Below are 12,034 nucleotides of genomic sequence, written 5' to 3' on the forward strand. Positions count from 1 at the left end.
TTAACTGGTTCAGGTTGTACAGACTGAGAAAACAAGCTCTTTCCTTAAACTTTGAGCCATTGACATTAAAACCTTCTTTAGAAAATACCTTAAAATACTAAGGCAAGCACCCATCAGATTTTATTTTCAGTGCATGTTGACCGCACATTGCTAAGGTTCTGCCAAGCTGTCTGTTTCCATGGCAGTGGAAGAGGTATGCGAATGATTGCTTGCTATCAGGCTTAGAAGCCTCAAGTATGAACCTTGATCTCTGAAAATTGGCCGCTGTATTCTTTCACATTTTATAACTTGCATAATTTGGGGGATTAGCTCGAACAGGAGGTTGTTTTAGTATTTATTGTCAGAAATAATGCAAGGACTGTCATAAATATTACTTGAAGCAGGGTCAGAATAACTCAATTCGATTCCACTTATTTTCAATTTCTCACTTCGTTTGTGGTTCGAAAGGCACTTCACTTACGTCATCACCAGGGTTGGCCAGTTTCATACCTGCTAACATTCTCAAATTTTTCGTAATGTTTACAATTTCGAGCTGATTCAATGGCTTTATGAATCATGCGTCATATTATGAAACATAAATTCTGTTTGTGAAAAGGTTTTAAAGGTGTTGAGGGATGGGGAGTGTCGCAAGGTTGCGACAGAATGCATACAAAACAAAGTGTGATGGTATGTGCGCTGCCCTCTTGTAGCAGTGCGAAATGCCATAAACCAGAAAGGTATTTGCATCGAGCAAGTTTAATCTGAAAACCTACTGAAGCAGGCAAAATTGGCTGCACCAAAGTCACTTAAAATGTCGCTGCTCTAATACAGTTTTTTCAGTCTCTGCTGTTCCAAGTTTTCTGATGCTTGTGCCCTGAGACTAAAGAAAGGTCATTGTTATAAAGTATGTGCATATTCAACAAAAGCTTGTGCTTAGGGCAAACATTTAAAAAGTAATTTATCCCTCTTGTTTCGTGGGATTTTTGTGAATTCTTATGTTCACAGGCTAGCAGGTATGCAGTTGTGAGCAGTGGATAAGGGAATAGAATTCAGCAAAAGGAGTCTCTACATTAAATTGGTCCAGGTGGCTCTGAGGCTGTTGCCACATTTCTTGACTGGAACTCCCAAGTGTTGCAGTGATTCTTTACGGCATATGCTTCTAAAAGCATCAGTTTCATACCTCTAGAACACTTTAACCACATGAAAGTATGATTGAAAGCAACATATATAAGGGTTAATCAGAAAGTTTGTGCCCCCCCCCCCCCTTTCTTTTAGCCAAATTACGGCTGTAAATGCGAAGTCAACACATCCATTTCCAGTGGTGGACTTTTCTTGGACAGGCCCAGCCTTATCTGCCAGTGTAATGGTTGGGGTCAGGCATGAAATAGATGGTAGCTGGCCCATGCCGTCGTCCAACTCATCCACGCTGAGGATGTTGTTGAAGAGAGAAACTGCTTCTCATCGAGAACGAGGAATATGGGATTTATTTACAGTATCTACATGAGAACATTACAGTTTATCAGTCTAACATGACTGAAAGAGGAATGCACCCTGAGGAGCTGCCAACGGCTCCTTAAATACTCTGTCCACCCTAAATACCTAGGTGAGGGAAAACGGCCGTTCGACCAAACGCAGCGTCCAAAGTCATCGTAGCCAGCCCGCCTTTGAGGGGAGGGTTTATGCACTCACTTCCACACAGGTTGCACTGACCACACTGAGGTGAGTGGGTTCTCGCAGACACGGTGCTTGACCCGAGCAGGCACCTCTTTGTCCCAGTGTCGACGCCGTAGACAATGGCCGCCGCATCTGTCCATTCTAAGCTGCGTGAGATGGCACCGGCAAATATCTTTTTCCAGTAGTTCCCCCGCTCCAATCAGACCATGATGGTGTCGGCGTACACACTAACAATACTTGCTCCGCCGACTACGTGCAGACATCTCGGCGCCATCCCCTGGTTGAGGCGGCTCATTCTTGTCTTCACAAAGCAGATTGTCACCACAGACCAGCCGGCGTCAAAGGGCTGTTGACTCGCGCATTGTAGTCCTCGCAAAGTGAGTCATCGCAGCGGGCCAGGCAGATTTCGTCCTTTCAAAGCGAGTCGTCGCAGCAGACATGGTGGCACCTTTCCGTCATGGTTCCCCGAAGATCGCCAGGCCCCGCCGGCCGTTCGTAACACCGCTAACTCCGCGGCACAGCACTGCTGTCAGTTGTTGAAGATGGCGGTTGTGCTGCACATGCCTACGGCGTACGAGCAACAAAGCGTGATTAGTTTTCTATGGGGCAAGGGACGAACGGCCGTCGAAATCCACAGGGACATGCAGCCCACGTAAGGGGAAAGGTGTCTCGCTTTGAGAAGTGTGAGGTGGTGGTGTTGCGAGTTTGCAAAAGGCTGTGTAGACTTGCATGATAATGAGAGTTCGGGGAGGCCGCGGGTGTCACTGACAGAGGACAGGGGCATAAAAAGTTTAGTGCTGCGATGGTACAAATGGGTCTGAACCGGTGTGGGGACCATGGTGAAAAATAGTGTAGGTTACGTAGAGTAGTACATATACGTGTAATTACCTGTATGCACCTTGTATTTGCTAATAAAAAATAGAGGCAAAGACTTTCCGATTCCCCCTTACAATACAGCCCGAACCAGCCTTTCACTTTCTCTGCTTTTCTTAAGGAGTGCTTTCTGTCTGCTACTGTATAACAGCTTGGAAAATCTGTTGTAATTTCCAGTAGTAATACTAAATGCTGGGGCAAATGGCATTCTCCTTTACCTTAAGCCAATGTAATTCTACCAGAGCAAGTGGCCCATTTGTATTTAAAAAAATGTTTTTGCATTATTGCTGCAAGCCTTTAATTACAAGACAGTAGCTGCCAAACAGTAGAAGATAAACATATAGCTTATCACTATGCTACTCTTTGGCAAACTCTGGCTATAAATAAAATCTGCACATTATTTTGATCCTTGAGGACAGGTGGAGGTTTGCCAGTTACTGTACTTCTGTGGCACATGTGGCTTATTTTCCTATTTGTTTTCATTGCTAAATATGAAAAAAATCTAATCTATACAGGGTCGCCTTAACTCTTTCCTAACTGTGGCATTGATAGTTTTTGAAAAAGTGATAAAGGATTACTAAATGACTTTGCACTGGTTGAGTATTGCTGCGAGATCCTGGCAAGTTTCAGATTAGGGGACATGAAACGGCTTGCTTATGGAAGTCGCTTGGGTCCCAGAAAGACTCTAGCCATCGTGGCTTAATAGCAGTGAAATTATTGCTGCTGAACACAAGGCCGCGAGTTCAATTGCTGGCCACGGCGGTCACATTCCAATGGGGACAGTATGCAAATATGCTTGTGTACCATGTTTTGGTGCTCGCCAAAGAACCTCGGGTATTCAAAATTATTCCAGCGTGCCCCCTGCTATGGCATCTCTCATCATAGCCCACCTGTTGCTTTCCCTACCACCCACTTGGGTGGTAGGGATTATTTGTAGGTGTTTTTCAGGGGGCAGTTGTCTGTCAAAGATGTGCATTTAGTGTTTGCCATGCAGAACACTCTGCAAAAGCCTTTGAAATGTGTGTGTAGCAGGCTATAGCTGTTCTTTCTGTAGCCATACTAATGGCTAAAATGTTGTACTAAAACTGTCGTATGACAGACGTGTGCCACTTGCCCAAGGCATGGCACTGCTGAACTAAGGCACTTGCAGTCCTGTATTTGCTTGGATGTGCTACACAAATGCATGTGTGTTAGTGTGTACTTGTCATGGCCTGCACATTGCTATAGGGCATTAAACTGTGTCTAAAAGGAGTGCTTACATTATATTTTCGACTTTTCAGTCTCTTGCATTAAATGGATGTCCTAGCCGTCTATAGTGGCAAGCCTTGGAGTGCTCTAAATAATTTAATATAAAAGCTTATCTACAGCCAGTTTTGATTACATTTGTGTTGTGACATCATCATGCTGAAGGTGGTCATGTGGGGAACAAGACATTGTGCAATTGACACTCACTGATGCTTCACCTCTTGCGCTTCTACTTGTGAGAACGAATTATGCGGGAGCTTAGCGTTGATAAAACCTGCAGGCAGTAATGGTATGAATCACATCCACAGGTGATGAATGCTAAGAAGCACTTACTGCATTGAGGCCTTGACCTCGGACAGCAAATCAGTGTACATTTAATTCCTCCTGTGGGCAAATTCATTGAGTTGATTGCTACCAGAGTCCACACAGGTTCGAAGTTACAACTGTGCGTTGCTGAGGTGCATAGGAACTGACTGTAGAGACTCAAGGCAGAAAAGCTGTATGAGCTTTCACCTGTGTGCCATGCCTCAAGGCCATACTAATGTGAAGTTGCATGTAAACTATGTCCTGTGTGAAAGCCTTGCTTAAAGTGCAAGCAGGTTTTTCTGCTGATGTCTTGGCCTATGGCCACGGCTAGCTCGTGACTGAAAAAGCGCTTACTTTTGCAGCCTGTGGCAGATGTTTTGCTGTGGCACTGGGCTTTCTTGGTAACTGTTTCCTCTCTCTGTGATGCAGGCTCACGCATCATCTATGACCGGAGCTTCCTGATGCAAATGCGCCACTCTCCAGTGGCTCGAACGCCCCCGAAGAACCTGCCTGTGATCCCTGGGGTGACCCTGTCCAGCAGCCCTGATGTCTGCAAGCCCAGTGGGTCCCCCATGAAGCCTACGGAGAATGGTGCTCTGCCATCTCCAGCTAAGGGTGCCAAGCCTGGTGAGCCACTTGTCGTGTTTATTTTGCACTTTGTTTTGCTTTAATTGTATGTGGCTGCCAAATTTTATGTTATTGCCATAGGGTAGAACCGCCAGTAGCGTTTGACGCCTATGAGCAGTTGTTTTCTATCATCGTACCACTGAGCCTTGCTGGCAATAGTATTCTCAGAATATCAGGCACGTGCTGTTACAGAAATAATTGAGCTGGATGCATGCCAGAGACTTACCCCCGTATGCAGAAATGCAACTTAAGTTGAAGCCCATGCTTGACTTGATCCGAGTGACGCCTATCGGGAATGCGCCGAAGGAAACGCAGTGAGCGTCTTTGGGCACGTTAACGCCAGGCGTTATCTAAATCAAGTCGAGCATGTGCTTCGACTTAAGTTGCATTTCTGCATACGGGGGTTAGCCGGTCCTTTCATGTACTGTGCTGAATCTACTGTCTTTTACCGTATGCATTGCAAACATTGAAAGGGTGTCCTCTCAAACCAATTACAACATTGGTAAATATGCATCTTATTAGGTTAAATTGTAATGGTGGTTGACCGTTAATAGAATGCGTTCCTGTGGCACTATATTGCCTTCTATCATTTGCAAGAAAAGCTGTTCTCAGTGCATGAGCAAAACTAAGAGAAAATGAGCAGTAAAGGTAGTGAAAGAACTCAACATTTCATTGGACCTAAAGAAAAAGAAAGCTCTAATGAACTGAGGATTTTGTAGAAATAGTAAACGTCTAGAAACTCCAGTCCGACCTTGCCTCAAAATTAGAGCTATTGGCATAACGAAATTGTCAAATTGAATCTGACTATTGAAGAAGAATGACCCCTGAATATCGCAACAAATATTTTTCTTTTTCTAAGCAAATTGAAAGATGGGTTTCCATTAAATGTGTTGGTTAAAAAAAAAAAATAGGGTTATTTAAAATAGTTCATTGATACGTGCATGTAATGTTGTTTGCAACTGACCCGCCGTGGTTGCTTAGTGCTTTTGGAGTTGCATTGCTAAGCATGGAGGTCGCGGGATGAAATCCTGGCCACGGCAGCCAAATTTCGATGGGGGCGAATTGCTAAAACACCAGTGTACTTAGATTTAAGTGTTTGTTAAAGAACCCTAGGTGGTCAAAATTTATCTGGAGTCCCCCACTAGGGTGTGCCTCATAATGATATCGTGGTTTTCGCACGTAAAACCCCATAATTCTTTTACTGTTTGCAACTGGATACCCTGTCAACTAATAAACTTGTAAATGATAAACAACTGCTTTCAGTTACCTGGAGCACCATAATGAGAGTAACAAAACAAGTGAGCAGCATGTCACCAGATGCACATAATTGTTGTTTGTTGAAGGAGACAAGTATAATAGTACAGGCAATGAAACACAGTGAGACTGGCCAAATAATAAATTTCTTTGCCTAAATCGAGATGACATATTCGTATATACACTGCCTAAAAGTGAGGCATTTTTATTGAATGACTGCAGTTTATTCAGCAGACGTCATCTACCCCGTAAGCTTGCTCAGATGATTTTCTGTGCAACAACTGCGGCTCTCTCGCCACAAAGTAACAGTCATCATTTGCATAGGTGTCCTTCTTCCTAAAGGCTTCGAAGTGTTGTTCAGAGTCTCAAATATTCAAACAGAACTGGGTATTTGAAAATTTTAAAGGAATTCTTGAATAGAATATGAATTGAATAACAAGTACGATTGGATTTGTATTTGAAATTTCAAATATTTGAATACCCCTATCGAAATACGGTTAAAAAATGCAGAACACTATTACATCAATTAATGAATTACTACAAACCATTAGCCACCTTTTAATATGAAAGCTTTTTAGAGCACTCTAGCAGAACAATGAAAATTTATTCACCACTTTCACCCCATAAAATGTGGTGGTCACTGTCTGATCTCAACCTTCAGTCAGTGATATATTTTGAATGCAGCTTTGTTGAACTACTGCAGGAGGCACACTTCTCAAGTTAACTGATGTTTGAAAAGGCGGCAGTGCAAAAGAAACGTTGGTGGAGACAAGACAACAAGGATGAGTGTGAAACGCAATTGTGAATGGTTCATAAATGTAATCGAGCTGTCAGAGCCAAGAGTTATCATTTGCACATGTGTAAATATGCCAGCTTTTTGAAAGTGTGATGGTCATGCTGACACATCTCTCCCCAAGTCTATAAATCTGTTCAGATTCTGTGATTTCCCGTGTCGCACAGGTTTTGCTCTCCTTGACAACAGAAGTGCTTTCAAGGTCGAGCGAACAGTCCTTGGAAGTCGGAAAATGACTTGCCAGAATACCTTCAAAATCTTTTCCTCCGCATGCATTTTTTTAATGTTGTTTGCATGCTCGCTTAACCTATCGGTAAACATCTCCCAGTTTGGCAAACACACACTTTTCCACACCTTAAAGGGCCCCTCACCAGGCCACACAGCAAATTTTGTTTATACACAGGAAGTTGTTACATGCCCTCCAAGGAATGTCATCCCTTCGGCTTGGAGCGCGGCGCCCGCAAGGAGAAGGGCAAGCAGCGTTCAATTTGAAATCAGCTATCCAGATGTTTCACGTAGTGAAGCGGAAGGTGCCTCGCGAAAAACCCGTGATGGAGTGAATTATCTACAGGACCTCCCGCAGGTACAATGTTGAGGCAGCCTGCCCTACTGCATCAGCACTGCTGTCGTGGCCGGCACTGTTGATATCCGATGCAAGCACGTTCGCAATGATCGCCTCATTGGTTACAAGCACTTTGTTTCCTAATCTATAGCAATGCGCTTTCTTTCCACCGGCAACATCGTGCATTGCCAATGATCAGCAGGTGGATCAGCAATTTTCTGTTTTGGCGGCAAGTCAAACGAGGCTGAGAAACAACGTGGCCAGGAACAACTTCGCCACAACAAAGACTAGCACGAGTGACTTAATACATTAGCAGAATTGCGCAGAATGAAGGCCATAGAATAAAGCACCAACTGTGAGGGCCGAGCGAACAATACGAGAGCAGCACCGGCAGCGTTGTCAGCGCAGTTGCCGTGGTCCATTCGTGTTTAGGAGGGTGGCGCTGTGCAGAGCTATGAGCGCAGTCCATTTGTGTTCGTAGGGATGGGAGATATGTGCATGAGGCTGCGTGCATCTCGTGTAGAGAAGCGCGCAGTGGCAGTTGGGGTGGCAGGCGATCGTGCAGTGGCTTGCATTTCACTTTTTTTTTTTAAAGATTTCGCATTCCTGCTGCATGTCTGTACCTTTCGGCACAGACACGCAGCAGCCAGACTTCATCATTACAACCGATAATGTGGCTTGGGGACATTGTAGTAAGTGAGTTATTTCCTCATATATATGATACAAAAGTTGACAGTGCGGTAGCTTTGCATTGTTATAACCTATATATTGTTAAAATCAGTATCGTTATAAGCGGGTTTGACTGTAGAGAGTGCTTTAAGAGGATCCTAAAAAGTAATGCTAAATTAGCAACGCTGATTGGAGCAAATGGGTTAGCCGATATTCTAATTGACATTAAGAGAAAAAAATGCTGCTGGGCAGGTCACGTGATACGCAGGATAGTTAACCATTGGACCATTAGGGTTATAGAATGGGTACAAAGAGAAAGGAAGCGCAGTAGAGGTGGCAGAAGACCAGGTGGTGTGATGAAATTAAGAAATTCGCAGGTGCTAGTTGGAATCGGTTGGCACTGGACAGGGGTAATTGGAGATCGCGGATAGAGGCCTTCAAAACTGCAGTGGACATAATACTGATGATGATGAGTTTAGATGGATGAAATATCCTTTAGGGGGAACTCCATTTTCATTCCTTTGCCAGAAAAGATGTTGATTATTAGAAAAGACAAGGGCTGAACTACTGCAATTTCTTGTCCAAAATACAGTGCTGGTACATCTGTGTGACTTCACAAATTTTAACATATTTTCGTGCAGTTGGGCGATTTTAATAACACAAAAAAGTAATTCAGACCTCCCATGATGGGTCTCTCACTTATTTAGCAAGCAATATAATCTTTATCCATACAGTTATCTAAACCGAAGGAGGAACTCAAAATCTGAGATGCCAGTGTGGGAAAATTCGAGGGGACATCACTGTTCATCCCTTAGTTTTCTGTTTTCTGGCACCCTGCGTCTTCACTCCTGTTGAAAGTGACACAGGACAAAAGTAGAAAGAGCAGCTCTGCATGGCCTTCGAACTGGTTTACATGTACACGGCACATTTACTACTGAAATACCACGGTTGAGACGACGCTTTATTCCAAGAAGGAAAAATGGCGCCGACGCAAAAACGAACACGAGCCGATGATTGATAATGACTTTGTACAGATGAAGATGAAGATGAGCTTAAAATGAATTGGTTGCTATTTAACATTTAAAAAAAAAACAATGCATTTATCGAAACCATTACAAACCTGGGGTGAGAAGACAATCGAGGCAGGAAAAATACATAAATGGTTCATTCATTGTTTCAAGTAAATAGTATAAGATTTATGTATATTTTTTTGTGTGTGTTCAAACTTATTTTCAAGAATTGATAGGTTTTTTTTGTTTTTCATTCCTTTTCACTTTTTGCAAGTCGGCAGTCTCACCCATTCACGTAGCTAGTGTCAGCGATACATGTTGCAGTCTTTCGTCGCCAGATCACGGTTCAGAATAAATGCACACAGCACAAATGGTGCATCGTAAGCTCGCAATATTTCCGGCATGGTAGACCACCACAAACAGTTTAGGGATTTACTCTGATGAGGGGCAGACGCACACGACTGTTGCGATTTGGCTCAGTTCGAAGCGCGGGCGGCCATCTTCTCCATTGGCAGGGTCACCAGTCATCCGTCTCGTGATGTCAGAGTGCGCACCCATTGGTGGAGGCTTGTGTGCATCCACCTTAGAGGAGTAAATGCCCCTTTCTTCTCTAGTTGTACCCTACTATAGAAGGGTAATTTACTAACATAGCTTAACCTAATATTTACTCTTTAGCATCTTTTTAACTGGCATTAAGCATAACCATTATGAGCTCTGCCTCCCTTATTGTCTTATGCACAGACAGCATCTTGTTCATCCTCATTTATGTTGTGTCCGTGGCATCAGCTGTAGGTGTGCTTGGTTGTTAGAATGTGTAGTTTTGACAGTTTGTGCTGCACAATGGTTTATGATGACTTGGCATATTTTGAATTTTTTTCCAGAAGGCTCGGGTGACGAGCCACAGTTTGCAATGGACATCTAGTCCGACCAACAAGTGCCAAGCTATTTCTTCGATGCGCCTCAGCCAAGTGCCCCGCCTCTTTGTATTTTTCATGTTTCTTTGGTACGGACTGTCGTCCGTGTCAACTAGCGGCAGGATTTCCTTGCTGTGTCGTTTGTTTCTTTGGTGGGCATGACCAGCAAGTGGGCGCACAATTTTTAAAATTTTTTTTTTCTTTGGTGTGTGAGAACATGGCCTAATGGGCTAGCAACCATGTAAAACCTTCTTGTTTTCTTTTTAAATTAAGTTACTTTTTCTCGTATTTTTGCCTGCAAAGAAAGCAGCAGCAATAGCATGCACTCAGTGAGTGTTTCTTTTTTTTTTTTAAGTCCTTATTGTTCTCTCTTGCCAACAAAAGAAATGCCTGCAGTTGTAGCCTGTGGAACATCGCCTTCTCATGTTTCCTGTCAAGCTGGATTACTCATAGCATATTATGTTTTATCTTTTTAAATCAGTTCTTACTGTGGCACCCCAGGCACTGAATCTTTTCTTAAGTTGGGATGGTGGCTCAGCAGAAACAAAACAAAAAATAAAACAAAGGAGAGGGGGGGAGTTGCAGGTGGGTGGCTCAATTTAGGTGCAACTCAAGCCTCCCAGTGCTTAAGATAGAAATGCACATGGTTGACTTTGGCTTTGGATTGCTCACAGCCTTGAAAAGTTTGCAGGGAATGTGAAGGAACTTTGTGATTTTATTTTACATTTTCACTTAATAAGTTGTGCCATATGAGCAGATTCATAATATTTTTGCTGAAAGCTTAGTGTTGTGGATTAGTTTGCTGCCAAAGGTGGAAACATTAGGCTCTCTGATTTGTGAGTCACCGTCTGTACTTTGTGTGTGCGAAGACCAGTTGTACTAGTTAAACGATGGTCTTCAGGAATTCCAATGCAGCTTCCTGTATTATTTTCTGATGTGGGTGTATTATGTATTGACTGATCTGGTCGGTCTAATTTCAATACTAACACTCGACAAGCCGTAGAGGTGTCTGCATGTAATTGCCATTGTAGCTGGGTGCTCGTTTTGTTTCTAGCTGCCACTGCAAAAGCTTGAAGGCAATAGGCATGTGATTTCATTTTTCATCTTAATAATGTGCTTTTTGGCAAATGATGCATTGAAAAATCTGGGTCGAGCACATTAAGATAAGCTGCAGCGGTGATATAGCTTTTCTTAAAAATATTGTCCAGTTTCCTTTTTTTATTATCTTTTAAATGCACCAAACAAAGTTAAAGGTGTGAAACTGTTTTTCTTTATTTGAAACTTTTTTTTGTCAGTATCGTGAAAATTTAACCGTGACACAAGTGCTTGTCATCTCAGATTTTATATAATGTTCTTTCCTAAATGATATGGCTTCATTAGCTTGATGTTGAGTAGTGCCACATAGCACAGTGCACCAGAAAGGTGGGAAGAAATGTCAATGGCAGGGTTGTGCAGAGCTTGGTTTCTTGTTGGCCACTTCTTGTTTCTTTGTATTGTTCAGATGTGCTTTTGGAATGAAATTCTTTGAGACATGTTTTCCAGAAGTTTGTTGGCTAAATAAAAAATGCGAAAGCTCATGGCCTTGTCAGTTTTTCCTCTCAGCCAGCTATTAGCCCCGAGAATTAGGAGTGGCGTCCTCTGGCGAGTGACGTCACGGCCAGGACGCCGCTCGCTCCGGCTCGCTCGGCTGCCGCGCGGTCGTTCCCTTCGTGTATGCTTGGGGTATGGGAGGCTCGAGCCGTACGTATTGAAGAATACGTCGGCTTCTTTCAGCTGCCATACCTTAACCACAGTTTCTTCTTCAAAAGCGTGTGAGTCGAGAAACTTTGCGGCTTGGATATCGCAAGCTAAGAAGCGTTAAAGGGGTCTACTAGGTTTTGCAATGCATATATGCGCCGTGTCTATCGGTAAATTTTGACTAAAGAAAGAATATCTGCAAATTCAACGCTCGAAGTTGTGAATGATGTTTCACTAAACATTTAACATTCCTTTAGTGTTTAGCTATGAGAGGCATTGCATTTTACGTGGAAGAAAAATTTGGTAATTGGCGTCAACATGTTATCTGATTTTAGAAAGACACTGCCCAGCGAAGCTCTTATCATGATTCCTATTACTCTGGTGTGTTGTT

The 12,034-nt window shown here is 43.2% G+C and overlaps 1 protein-coding gene across 2 annotated transcripts in view; it reads left to right on the plus strand.

The window, feature by feature from the left end:
- Thor (eukaryotic translation initiation factor 4E binding protein thor) overlaps positions 1 to 11,483 on the plus strand; it is a 77,964-nt gene extending 66,481 nt beyond the window's left edge. Inside the window, exons 5-6 of one of the 2 annotated variants that reach the window (XM_070528327.1) lie at positions 4,507 to 4,704; positions 9,874 to 11,483. In XM_070528327.1, coding sequence (XP_070384428.1) covers positions 4,507 to 4,704; positions 9,874 to 9,914 — 239 coding nt within the window. In that variant the 3' untranslated portion in view covers positions 9,915 to 11,483. The remainder of the gene's footprint in view (positions 1 to 4,506; positions 4,705 to 9,873) is intronic. The other variant, XM_070528328.1, reaches the window with a different exon arrangement.
- The last annotated feature ends 551 nt before the right edge of the window (positions 11,484 to 12,034 follow it).

The sequence above is a fragment of the Dermacentor albipictus genome, unplaced genomic scaffold (genome assembly GCF_038994185.2).
Source record: "Dermacentor albipictus isolate Rhodes 1998 colony unplaced genomic scaffold, USDA_Dalb.pri_finalv2 scaffold_11, whole genome shotgun sequence".
In the NCBI taxonomy this organism is placed as follows: Eukaryota; Metazoa; Arthropoda; class Arachnida; order Ixodida; family Ixodidae; genus Dermacentor; species Dermacentor albipictus.